At 40.4% G+C, this 14,281-nt stretch overlaps 1 protein-coding gene across 50 annotated transcripts in view; it reads left to right on the forward strand.

Moving 5' to 3' along the window:
- Nucleotides 1–14,281, forward strand: part of LOC126298928 (ensconsin) — a 394,125-nt gene that overhangs the window by 245,558 nt on the left and 134,286 nt on the right. For all 50 annotated transcript variants that reach the window (XM_049990528.1, XM_049990511.1, XM_049990519.1 and 47 more), the window contains exon 2: nucleotides 9,367–9,432. In XM_049990528.1, the coding sequence (XP_049846485.1) occupies nucleotides 9,367–9,432 (66 nt within the window). The remainder of the gene's footprint in view (nucleotides 1–9,366; nucleotides 9,433–14,281) is intronic.

The raw sequence follows: 14,281 nt of genomic DNA on the forward strand, positions 1-14,281 counted from the left end.
TTCAGTTTATTGTGGGGTTTGTGTATAACTGCCATTTGAAAAGATGGGGGATACGCAAAATAACGTGAACACCTGTACTTACTTGGGAATGGTTTATTAATAAGGGGTTGGACCCCCATTTGCACGTAATACAGCTGCGATTCTCCTTGGAATACTGGTATAGAATGATTGTATAGTCTCCAGTCGAATGTTATGCCACTCTTCGATCAGAAACTCGACTCTATATTTATGCGCTGAATAATCCATTGGAAGAATTTTACTGTGGGTTCAAAGTGATTTGGTACCATTGTTTTCATACATTGTTTATAATAGGGATACAGTTCTTTCCCCACCATTATTATTCTCACCACATCCTTCGAGGAGGAAGAGATTTTAACGTCCCGTCGACAACGAGGTTATTATAGACGGAAGGAAATCTCCCGTGCCCTTTCGAAGGAACCATCCTGGCATTTGCCTGAAGAGAAATCACGGGAAACCAAATGAGGATGTCCAAACGCGGATTTAAACCGTCGTCCTCCCGAATGAGAGTCCAGTGTGCTAATCACTGCCTACATCCGTCGGAGGATGCGATTCAAGGTAAAATTGACGAGTTCTCTTTGATGAATCTACTCCCACACGATCGAACAACATATCTTCAAACTCTGTGTGAGGAACCTTGACCAGCACACTGAGGCTTGAACGGCCAAGTGTCTCGGAAGTTTCTATCCGCGGCAATAAATGTCTTCCAATTAGCTATTAAAATACATTCAATCGTGCATCACCAATTTTCGGCCCCGATATTTACGAAAATATTGTGTTACGCAATTGTCGAAAGAAATTGTTCTAAATGTCAACGAGCTTTCTTTTTCCTTAGAAACTCTGAAGAAAGGGAAATTGCATTCATGCGATGTAGTAGATATCGTTTTAATGTATGTTTTCCGTGTCTGCATGAAAATTATCATCCTGCAACTTGTAATATCGGAAGCACGTCCGACGATGAATCGTATATTGCCTTCATACACTGAGGTGACGAAAGTCAGAGAATATCTTCTAATGTTTTCTCGGACCCTCTTTCGCTCGGCGAAGTGCAGCAACTCGACATGGCATGGACTCAACAAGTCGTTGGAAGTCCCCTGCAGAAATATTAAGCCATGTTGCCTCTATACTTTCCATAATTGCGAAAAGTTTTGCCGGTGCAGGATTTTGTGCACGAACTAACCTCTCGATTGCGTCCCGTATATTTTCAGTAGGATTCGTGTCGGTGGATCTGGGTGGCCAGATCATTCACTCGAATTGTTCCAGAATGTTCTACAAACCAATCGCGAACATTTGTGGCCCAGTGACATGGCACATTGTCATCCATGTTCCCAAACAACGATGTAATTTTTATGAAGTCCTGAATGGTCTCCAAGTAGCCAAACAAAAACACGTCCTGTCAGTGATCGGTCTATTTAGCCCAGAATACACAGTCCATTCCACGTAAACACAGCCCCCACCCTTATGGAGCCACCACCAGCTTGCATAGTGCCTTATTGGCATCTTAGGCCCATGGCTTCGTGAGGGCTGATTGGCATCTTGGGCCCATGGCTTCGTGAGGGCTGCGCCACACTCGGACCCTACCACCAGCTCTTACTAACTGAAACTGGGACTTATCTGACCAGGCCACGGTTGGTTTTCCACCCGTCTTAACGTCCAAGCTATATGGTCACGAGCCCAGGAGAGGCACTGCAGGTGATGTCGTGCCGTTAGCAAAGGCACTCGCATAGGTCATCTGCTGCCACAGCCCACTGACGCCACATTTTGCAGCACTGTCCTAACGGATACGTTCGTCGTATGTCCCACATTGATTTCAACGGCTATGTGAAACAGTGTTGCTTGTGTGTTAGCAATGACAACTGTACGTAAACTCCGCTCTCGGTTGTTAAGTGAAGCCCGTCGGCTACTGCGTTGTCCGTGCTGAGAGGTAACGCCTGGAATGTGGTATTCTCGGCCCACACTTGACACTGTGGATCTTGGAATATTAAATTCCCTAACTATTTCCGAAATGGTGTCTCGTTCCAACTAACATTCCGCATTCAGAGTCTGTTAATTCCCGTCTTGCGGCCATAATCACGTCGGAAACCGTTTCAGAGGAGTCAGCTGCAGTGAGAGACCCGCCAATACACTGCCCTTTTATAACTTGTGTACGCCTTATTCAAAAAATGGTTCAAATGGCTCTGAGCACTATGGGACTTAACATCTGTGGTCATCAGTCCCCTAGAACTTAGAACTACTTAAACCTAACTAACCTAAGGACATCAAACACATCCATGCCGAGGCAGGATTCGAACCTGCGACCGTAGCAGTCGCGCGGTTCCTGACTGAGCGCCTAGAACCGCTAGACCACCGCAGCCGGCTGTACGCCTTATTACGGCCATCTGTATACGTGCATTTGACTACTCCATGACTTTTGTCACCCCTGTGTATTCTGGCACAATGTAACTCATTGTATTATTGATGAAGTTATTTACACCTTAATTTATCAATGTTTGACTTGGACTTTCGAGGCCTGCCCCCTCGTCCTTGAGCCCAGGTGTAAAGCAGTTCTCGGCATCTCAACCCGATTATAGGTATAAGGAATTTCGGAAATCACGACAGGCATACATTTTCAAGAGAACTTCATGCGTTTGGTCGTTTACTCACCGATAATTATAAATATGTATTGTGATACTCAAAATTAGCAAACAACCAAATAACACTGGAAATTCAATAAAAGTTCATGCAAATACACCTGCCTTTTCATCATGTTACCTTTCAGATGTACTATGTCTGAAATAAAATGACTAGTCTTGATAAAAATATAAATTAAAAAAGCGGGACTCGATCCAGCGATCCACTGATTACGGTACTTGAAACGTTAACCACATGACCGCCGTCATCTCGCGCTCAGGGCTGCAACGCGCCGGTACATAACTCACAGTAAAACTTCTCTTGCAGTTTTCTAGACATCGCCTTAGTATCACGCCTTACTACTTGCACATTATGTTGTCCTAATGGACTACTAAAAGTGTACAAAGTCTGCAGTAAAACCGTGATCCGAACGTTGTGGTCTGCCCTTGTGAGACAAAAAGCACTCTTTGTGATCTGGTTCTCCGAAGACCGGGTGTGTATCGTATTCCATTCGAATGTTGCATGTCTTACATGGGGCAGACTATCAGAAAAGTCGGGAAGAGATGCGAAGTACATTAGTGACAACCCAACTAAAACAAACAAGCGAATTAGCTGTCGCCAAGCAGTGTCTCAATTATAATCATGAAATAAAATACTATGAGACCAGTATCGTGGTGCAAAAGCCAAGTTTCTTGGAAAGCATGATTAAGAAGTCTGTCAAAATAAATATGCCAGAAAACCTGATACAAAGAGACGGAAATTTCAGTTTAAATAACTCTTGGGGTCTGGCACTCAGCTTTTTAAAATCTAGTCAGCTTCCTCTTCCCCTAAAGCAGGAAGTCGGCGAGAGAATTTGCATTTCACGGAATATCAGTGCGAGCCCTGGATTTCAGTAGTTCTGAAGAAGCAAAATCAAAAATCAGAGGTCGTAGTGAGCGTCGGGAATCGAAAACGGTTATGGACAGTAGCTCGAAGCCAACGATAGTTCAGTCAGGTTGGAGTCCAGTCACCGAGTACACATACGAGGGCATGCTGTAAAGCAATGTCTACGAATTTTGATGTGAAAACCCTTGACTTTGACTTTGTTGACGGTTGCGGAGCGACAACCTCACATCGCCTTACACCGCTTCATCACTATCAAAGTGAAGTCATCGAAGGTATTCTTTAAGTTTGGGAAACATGAAAATCGGATGGGGTCAAGTCGGGATTGTATGGAGGATGATCGATGACAATGATCCCAAGGCGTCGGATTGTTGAAGATGACGCACCGCTCGTGTGTGGATTGCCATTCTCATGTTGAAGGAGAGGTGCTCCATGTGTGGACCAACTCTTCGAGTTCGAAACCCGATTACTGCACGATGTTTCTCACGCACTGGCATAGTTACGTTACACACTGCCAAGTTACACGCTACAAGTCGGAACCGTCTATCGGCAGAGGCCTCCAAGTATGTAGGCACGAAGAAAAAAAGATTTCTAATGTTAATAATGTTTGTTTTAATAAAAAAAACTTAAGAATTTCCACACAAAATATTCGGAGGCATTACTTTTCAGAGATAGGGTCACCAACATTAATCGGGTTACAAACGCGTTGCTCATTCAAGACATCATACCGTTCGCAATGTTGTTTCTGGCTGTGGTTCTTTGTCTCAAAAATTCTCAGTTCAGAATCCATTTCCGTGTGTATAATTTGAACTCCTAAGCAGCTGAAACGCTTTGTGGATATTCGGCACAGCTTAAACTACGTCGACGTATGGTCGTGCACTGCCCGTCAAGCGAGCACGCTTTTCTAACCACCTCACACAACTTTCGCCGCAGTTGCTAACGACCAGGAGCTGGTCACACGACGATATAGTGGCCGGCGGGCAGTATTTGGCAGCACGTTCATTTCGCATGACTCTTCCATGTTAAATTCGCCGCAACCGCATTGCGCATTTGATGCAGCATACCCTGAAACAAGTGTTCGCTGACGCTTCGAGAGTTACAGTTTAAAAAAAAATGTATGCAAGTGGCACACTGCCTTACTAATGCCGTATTTAGTTATTCTTAAGTATGATTGTAGTTTCTTGGAATGTGCCATGCTAGTTGTATTGCATTACGGGCAGATACGACGGCAATCTGTGTATCAGAAGCCTTATCCAGTGGACCAGGCACTATGCAAAGGAGAGAGAAAATGACGTAAGAAATTTGCAGTGGAAATTAATTGGTCGCCTTCGTAGATCACCTCCTCCAGTTTCAGTTAGCTGCGCACCAGTATTGCAATAAATGAGTCGCATGTACGTTTTGGGGCTAGTGTTAAAGCATATCTCTCTCTCTCTCTCTCTCTCTCTCTCTCTCTCTCTCTCTCTCTCTCTCTCTCTCTCTCTCTTTGTGTGTGTGTGTGTGTGTGTGTGTGTGTGTGTGTGTGTGTGTGTGTGGTGTTGCATGCGCGCGCATGCCGCCGACGAAAATGGTGAGAGGGAGCATCAGTGTTGGCATACGCAATTTGAAAGAATTCTTCCAATCAGGCACCTCTTGTTTTACAAATTCGCAATAATTAAATTTTTTACGCTATTGAGTCCATCAGCCGTGTGTCGTTCTACGAATAGCAACGCGTGGGGTAATCGTTGTCGGTGAGCTTTCCTGGGCGCGACGGTAGCGGGTCGATGGCGTGGGTCGGTTATCGCGTCGCGGTGCGGTGTAGTGCGGTGCAGCAGTGCGCGCAGCGCTTTGCGCAGTGTGTGTGGTCGGCGGCGTCGGCCGCCATGGGGCTGGCATGTTCTCACAGCTCTGCCGGGACACACTGCGCCGCGAAGGTAGAGTCAGACGATCACATGCTGTTTCCATCATTTACGACGCCAGGTTTCTGAAGATGTCGCGTTGTAACACAGAAAAAGCGGACGCAACGAACCGCTCCCGAGCGCTCCGACTAGAGACTCGTCCTGCGGTAGAGCTAAAGCGGCCGGCGTCGAGGACTTGCAGTTCTGCACGTGGCTACATAGCGTGACATTCTTGCAGTTAACCGTTAACGACTGCAAAATGTGCGGTTCTCCGGCTTCATAAATTTTCCAGTACGCATGTGTCGGGTTTTGTGTTACATATATTGTTTAGTTCTTCAGAAACACGTGCATTTGTCTCATTTTGTGGCTCAGAATACCGCCCCAGCTCTCGTCGGGCATATTTTTACTAGTGAAATACAATGGGTTCTGATAAATCAGAAATATGCAACCTCTATACTTTCCGTGAATCCATTTCCACGGTGCTACAAAAACGTTTATTGCGCTTTCGACTGCTGCGGTTACTTGATTGTTGCTTGACAGCATGCGGTTCTCGACTCTGCCGCTCTGGAAATGCTGAAATGTACCGTGCTTGCGGGGTAATTTATTGTTGTGTGTATTTGAGTGTACAGTTTCAGCTGTAACAAACAAAAGCTGATTTAACTGTGATTTGAGCTTACGTTCGCTACAATAGTTCTTGTATACGTATGTGGCCACGTGCCTACTTTCACGGACGTACCCGCTTTCTGTACGAGACATACCATTATTGACAGTATGAGGGAGAAAAGTCGGGGACGCCTTCAGTCGTAATGTATTTGAAATTATAAGAAGCTAGTTTATATATTTTATCCATAACTGCGGATTTCGAACACGGCAATAATGGAGTTGATTATCAATAGTGGCAGGAATACAGCAGCCAACCAACCAACAGTATTTCCTTAGAAACTTAGTTCATTTTTTTCTAATGTCATCTTCCTACACATGCAGCAGAATTTGCCATAGCTACGACGACAGAAACTGAGGAATGTCAGCAGAAGCACATTTAGCAGCGATGTCGAATTACAGTTCATTTTATGCCCATACCTTAGTACGCACTGAGCTATATTCACTAGACTCGTACTAAACATGGTATAAGTTATATACGGATACATCAGTGGTTTGTTGTAGGAAATGAATTGACGTAGAACTCGCCGTTTATAATAATTTATCGGTCTAATTGTCCATGCAACTGTGAGGAACTGCAATAGAAATTCTTGCTACTTTTGAGTCAGAAACCCATCACCATGTCATCAAAGGGAAAACATGTAGAACAGAGAAAAAGAGGAGATCACAATATTAATTAAAATGTATAATCAAAATAAATATTACTTAGGCGGATAGATAAAAGATCTGGACTAGATATCAGTTACACCCCATCAAATACAGGAGAAATTAATTGTTTGTTTAATTGTACGCACTAAATAAATAATCCATTTAAATAACAAAGATAAGTAACGGAAGTTTACCTCCAGAGCTGGTGGCAGAATGCGTGCCACTAATATGTACGATCATGATACATTTTAAAATCTTACTTCGAATGTGGATATCTGAGACACTGCCTTTAGTTACACAATATGCAGAAAATTATTGTGGGTGTGTATATTTCACATTTTGATATTGGATCATAACATGTATTTTTCTGTGAAAATAGTTCGTGTTAGAGTTTACACAGTTTCGAATTTGTATGTGTAATGCCGGTACAAGAATTATGACCACCTGCATAATACTGCGTTCATCCATTTTCTGCCTTTGCACAACAAAAATCTGATGAGATATTGTTATTAAAACAATATCAGTAGTAGTCGTCACAGAGTATGACCATTCACAGTGTGTTTGATGTTTTTTTGGATATCAGTACAGAGGTTTGCTAAGTGGTGAGTTACCACGTGTTCTCATATACCAAGTCCTGCAAATGCTCAACAGGAATGAGATTCAGAGAGATACAGGATTCATCAGTAATAGTGAAAGTCTGCATAGTGTTCTTTACACCAGCCTGCCATAGGAATGCTACGTGCCCTGTGGTCTTAAAATATATCTTCACTATTTGGCAAAAAGTAAGACAGTGCCAGATTCACACGTCATATAGGAATAGTTGGAAACTGTACACTTCTCTACCACCATCATAAGTCCAAATTCAGGCTATGGAAGCCTGGACCTAACCATACTAACATCCACCACCATCCTACATTATCAACAACACATAATACACATACAATTTCAAGAAGTCACCAAACTCAGTAGTCATTTTCAATCAAATAGAAACTAGGAATTGTCCAATACATACACCTTCTTTCATTTCACAGTCACTCACTTGTGACACTTTTTGCACTAGGTGTGATTTGTTTCTACAAATGAACCTGCGTGTGACATGGTTGTTCAGTCAGCACTCATGTTGAAACAAAGCTTTAGTGATTAGTATGCAGTGGATATTTATGAGAAATACGTAGTCAGGTTGACAACTAGTGTACCGGTTGGTCACCTGCTCCACTGTCCAAAGTGTGTCATTACCAGCTATGAATCTTTTGTCGTCCTCTACAGATGTAGCAATGATGTGTTGTTTACCATTCAGTCCTGATATGCTGCATGTACCACAGGTTTCAAACGGACCACAAATCCACTTGCAAGTTAGATCAAGACACCAGTCTTCTAAAATCATTTATCAAAGAATGATAAATCCGTTAGTTCCCAATTAAACTCAATTGTCTGTAGTTCGCTGATGGACAAATTTCACTGATAAGTTTGATGTGTCAGTTTGTCAACATTCTCATTGGATGTTTGTGATGATTATGTCTTGACTTAAATAAAACAGATTCTGTATGTAGCATTTTTTGTGGTTAGTGAGTCCTTTTTTCCCCATTCTGGTTTTGGGCTGTGAGGAGGAGGGATCTTTGGGTTGACAGCAGTTGCTACACTTTGACAAGTGACTGAGGAAACAGTCAGCAAGAAACAAGCAACTTGTAGTTTGTCATAAATGATTCAGGAAAGTATCAAGTACATAAGGGAAAATAACTAATGCTTCCAGTTTGAAGTCCGCTCAGTTATCACTGTATCACTTTTTCAATTATTTTTTTTCATCAAAATATAGCCTTCTCTTTCTGATAGTGTGTAGGTCCAGTGATCTATGTTGAGAAATAATAAGTGTAGCAATAGCTTTTTACATTATTAAATAATTTATGTGCAATAATGTGTAAACAGAACAATATTGAACACTGGGGATTAATTGAATGAAGTTGTGTTGTTTACAACATACTGAGTTTTTATTCAAGAGAATGAAGCCTTTAATATTTATCAGGCCATCCTGATTTAGGCTTTCCGTCGGTTCCCGTAACTGCTACGGGCAAATGCCAGGATGGCTCCTAATATAAGGTCAAGGCTGGAATACCTGTCTCAACCATGACAAACAAGACCTGTTTGTACATATATGTTTTTTATATATAAATTATATCTTTTCTTCTTAAACTGTAGCGTCACTGCCGTGTAAAAGTGATCCACAGATGAATAAAGCTGCTTCTGCTGCTATTACAACTTTTCCTGCTCCTGCTGCTGCCGCCGACGCTACCACCACCACCACCACCACCACCACCACCACTACTACACTGTGCAATACACGTAGAATAAATTATTGCTAGCCTGAATTTCTGTATTCTAAAGTGGAATATGTTTTGTGCCAGATGTCCAGAATTACTCACAATGTGACATGACGTCAACAGTTTAGTGGTGGAGTCAGAATTGTTTATTGGTGTAAGGCAGGCATTACAGCTCAGTAGAAGAAACAAGTCCTTGAAATTTCTTTGCGTTATTATTATGTCTGCTTTAGTCTATGTTTTACTTGGTGTGTGAATTAAGTTGTATGGTCTTTCCCAAAAATATTATCATATTCTCAAATGTTTACATGCCACTTCCTGGATAACAGAGTGATGTTGAATTTGTTCTTTTATTGTTTCAGCTGGTGCTGCACCAGTGGACGGTGAGCAGGGGCGACACTCTTCCCGAAACGCACCTGCAGTCAAAGGTATTCATTATTTTTTTAAAGTAGCTTGTGTCATAATTAGTAATGTGGAAAATTAAATTTATTTCTTATATACATACAGTGAATAATGTGCAAACTTCATTCCTCAAACATGTTTAAGTAAAAATACAAATCAGTATGTCTTGTATAAGGCAATCCCATATAGTGCACTTTTCTTTGGACATAACTAACATCAAGAGTGAAGTATGTTAATAACATAATTGTAATAAGATAGTCATTTTTATGGTGATTATTAAAATGTGCCATGAATCTAAGGAATAGACAAGAAATTTGAGTGAATAATATTGAGGTAAAGTATTTCATAATGGATCTCTGCCAAGCTGATACTTTCAATGACCAGTCTTGCTAAACAGTATGTTACGAAAACCATTTTACAAACTCACAGTTTGTGAGCTGTTATGATTTGTTGATGGTAACAATAATTAAAGTCTGCAAAAGTATAATTTTTATCCTACTGAAAACTTTTGCTTCAACATTGTGGAACTCTTAAACTGAATGCAGATACTTTAGCTTGATAGAATGCATGCTGTTGTCTGGGTGAGATGATATCCTCAGTTTCTTTTGTATTGAGTTAGAATGAACATGTTTTCAATCTCAGTACGTGTATGCAAGTGTTGTAGAGAGAAGTTTTATAACTAAAGAAATATGTATACATAAGGTTCAAAATTCCATTTTATTACTTGCTTACACTGTTCAAGACTTAAGGTTGAGGCTTTGTTATTGTATGGTACACTGCATTAACTGAATGTTTTAAATAGCATGGATTCTTGTTATTTGAGACTATTAGCTACATCTGGTATTGACAATGGAGTTAAAAAGAATCAGCATTTAGTACTGAACAGGAAGACCTGCATGAGAACATGTATACACATGGCTACTAAATGTTTTTGTTAATTGAAGGTCTACCTTTACTGAGCATTAAGTCACATTACAGTTGTGAATAAAATGTGTCTGGTAATATGGGTTATTGCCAGAAATAATTTCTAGATTGGGATGTATTGCTAAACATAGGAGTTTTGAATGTGTGTTACGTGTTGTGCATGTTTTACTTTCATTACCCAACCATCTTGATCACAGTGAATCCATATTTAAGTGTTTCATATTTTATTCTTAAAATTTTATATCATATGGCACATATTTTTAGTGTTGTCCTAGTTTATGTGTCTCTGAATACATGTAGTACTTTACATTCACTACAGTAGTAATAGGTTGTCTGTAAGGAAATTAAAACTTTAACTAAATATCTATAGTTTGGTGAAACTATATTGGAATTTGACTGGATAACATGAATCTCTACTGAGCAAAGTGGCATGATAGTTAGCACAGTGGACTCATGCTTGAGCAGTAGAGTTGAGTTCATATTTCATCCAGCCATTATGAATTAGTTTTTCCATTGTTTGTTTGCATCATTCCTGGTAGATGCTCAGGTGTTTCCTTGAACATTGTCAAACCTGATTGCCTCTCATGTTGTTCTCCAACTAAGCTAAAGGTCCCTCTCTAATGATTTTAATGTCAACATGGTACTGAACTCAAGTGTTTCATTTTCCTCAACTCTTTTTTGCTGTTGTATAAAATAGGTAAAACTACATTTGCCAGCAATTGTATGTGCACTTCATAATATTGAATCTGTGTTAATAACTAAGTTATAGTATGTTCTTTCTATTCACCTAGCCATCTAAAGCAGTATCAGTCAGCATCAGCAACTTTTTTAGTGTTCTTTCTTCATCTTGGTGTAAGAAAGATGGTCCTGAGTGAATCTTTCTCTCTGCAGTGTGGTCTTTACTGTTACAGAACTTGCTGAAAGATTAAAACTTTGTACAGAACCAGAATTTGAGCTTAGAACAGTCTTGTTCTGGTGATACCCTATTGATTAAGCTAACCAGTCACACTCCAGCCCTCACCCCAACAAACTGAATTTGCTAGTACCTAGTTCCTCCTTTCCATCTCTTCAAAACCTCGTCTGTCTACCTTTCTGGGTGCCCACTCCTAGGAGAAAGGATAAGGTAGAGCAAAGCTTTGTTAATACCCATGAGCAATTTCCAGACTGAACCTTTTAATTTATTTACAGTCTGACTGGTTGAGTATATTATCCATTGTTTATGAAATACAAGGCTCCATGTTGAATAAAAGTTGACCATATGGTTTCAAGAGAGGAGGTTCCCATAGACTGCTGCCATGCCGTAACTAATTCACAATTTAGCTTATTTTCCTGGATGAAACTATATACAATGTTTCATTACAGTAGTGTAGTCCAAAGCAAAGACAATAATGCTGGAAGGCGAAATGAATGCATAGAAGGGCAATATAAAGGAAAGCCACATTATTATGAAAAGGGAAGAAGATGAGATGGGTGATGCAGTATTACAAGAAGAATTTGACAGCACATGGAGTTGACAACTTTCCTTCAGAATTATCAAGATCCTTGTGAGAACTAACCATGTCAAAACTGTTACATCTGGTGTGCATGGTATGACAGACTTTAAGGGAAATATAATCATTCCAGTTCCAAAGAAGGCAAGTGTCTGTGTGTGAATATTACTGGAAATTAGTTTAATACTTGAATACATTCTTTGAAATAAAATAAACAGAAACAGGGAGAGAAAGCTTACTCATCTTGTACATAAACCGCATTACAAGAATTCAAGCATATTACAAATAGTCAGTAATTAAGAAGAGTGAGATAGGATTGTAGCCTGCCCCCCACCCTTTCCAGCATGTACATTGAACATGCACTAATGAAAACTAAGCAGAACTGTGAAAGTGAAATTGAAGTTCAGAGGGAAAAAAACAAAAACTTAAATGTAGACCAATGATGAGGTACTTTGCAACAGATGGCAAAGTACGTGGAAGAGCAGTTAAAAATAGGTTCAATGATGACTATAAATGAAAGTAAAACAGGGGTAATGGAGTGTAGGCAAATTAAGTTATAAGACACTGTGTTAATTAGGTTAGGAATTGAGATTCTGAAAGTATCTTTTGTTATTTGGGCAGCAAGATAATTGACATTGGCATAAGTAAGGTGTGGGCTGCGAATGGCAAGAAAAACACTACTGAGATAGAAGATTTTCCGAAATTATATTTTTGGTGATACGGAAGTGAGACATGGTGGGAAACAGTTATGACAAGAAAATAATAGCTTTTGAAATGTAGCTCTACAAAATAATGCTGAAGATAAGATCTATAGATCAAGTAACTAACAAAGAAGTGCTGAATCAAATTGGGAAGAAAATAACTTGATTGCTGCTAATTGACTAAAGGAAGGGATAAGTTAATGGGACACAATATGAGTTATCAAAGAATAATTAATTTGTTAGTAGGCAAAAGTTGTAAGCAGATTCAAATGCATATGGGTGTAGTGATGTATAAGGACTGGACAGAAACATCATGAGAAACGCACGCTGGAACATAAATCCAGATGCAAGCATAAATGAAGATCTACCCAAGCCTGCAGGTTATGCTGTTGTACAGCTGTGGTATCCCATGTATGGCACATGTGCAGTTTTCTCAGTAAGTTACAAGTGTCAGTCATGGTCAGGACAGTGTCCTTTGTAATTTAAGTGCATTGTGTTGGAGCTAAGTGTATTTGAATGTGAGCAAATTGCTGGTGCTACTATGGTGGATGTTTTCATAAACAAGGAAGCTGAAGTATTTGGCATTTCAAGAGGCATAATATCGAAGATATATACGGCATCAGGGAAAGCGGAAAACATCATCTACTAAGTCACAATGCAAACGAAATTGTGTGTGTTGAGCCAATGTGACAGGTGGTTGTTGAAGAGGATTGTGATGAAAAAGAGGACGATAGCTGCAGAATTGAATGTCGCACTTGCGAAACCCGTAGGCACCAAAACAACGCAAAGGAAATGCCAGAAGCAGGGAATTGCAGGGTGAGACGGAATTCCAAAACCACACATCAGGCTTTCAAATGGCTATAGCTGGAATATGTGTTGCTGAAGTCAGAAAACCTGGGCTATGGAGCAATGAAAGAAAGTTATTTGATCAGATAGATCTTGTTTCATACTGTTTCCAAATTCTGGCTGAGCTTACACCTTAGTAATGAAACCATATTGTGGTATCCTGTGGACTCCATGGATACTCTCCAAAGTTGCATTACTGCCAAGAATTATGTGGACATTTTCACTGAATGGGTCCAACTCATGGTTAATTTTTGTTCCCTTGTGGCAGTGCTGAGCTTACAGATTATAGGGCCCCTATTCACACAGCTCACATTGGATTGGTATGTTTTATGATCATGAGGGTGAATTGTCACATCTCATCTGGCCACCAGTCACTAGATCTCAATTTACTAAACATTTGTGGTCTACTTGAAGTGAAGGATGCACGATTGCTATCCGCGTGCGTCATCTCTACCTGAACATGGTATTATTTTGCAGGAAGAATGGTGAAAGATTCCATTGAAAATCACATAGGACCTGTATTTATCCATTCCGAGATGACTGGAAGCTGTTTTGAATTTCAGTCACTTTCCTACATCATATTAGGCATGGTAATGTGTTGCGTTGTTGGTGATAACATATTTTTTTCCAGCCCCTCTAGTTACAAAACATAGTTGCAAAAGAAAGACTAGTGAAGGAAGTATTAAGACAGTCTCCAGATTGATGATTGCAGCAACAGTGTGTTTCATTACTGCCTAGTGGGCTACCTAACTCAAACAACCATATGTTCACCTTCAGAGTTAAAAATACACTACTGGCCATTAAAATTGCTACACCATGAAGATGACGCGCTACAGACGTGAAATTTAACTGATAGGAAGAAGATGCTGTGATATGCAAATGATTAGCTTTTCAGAGCATTCACACAAGGTTGG

The sequence above is a fragment of the Schistocerca gregaria genome, chromosome X (assembly GCF_023897955.1).
Source record: "Schistocerca gregaria isolate iqSchGreg1 chromosome X, iqSchGreg1.2, whole genome shotgun sequence".
NCBI lineage: Eukaryota > Metazoa > Arthropoda > Insecta > Orthoptera > Acrididae > Schistocerca > Schistocerca gregaria.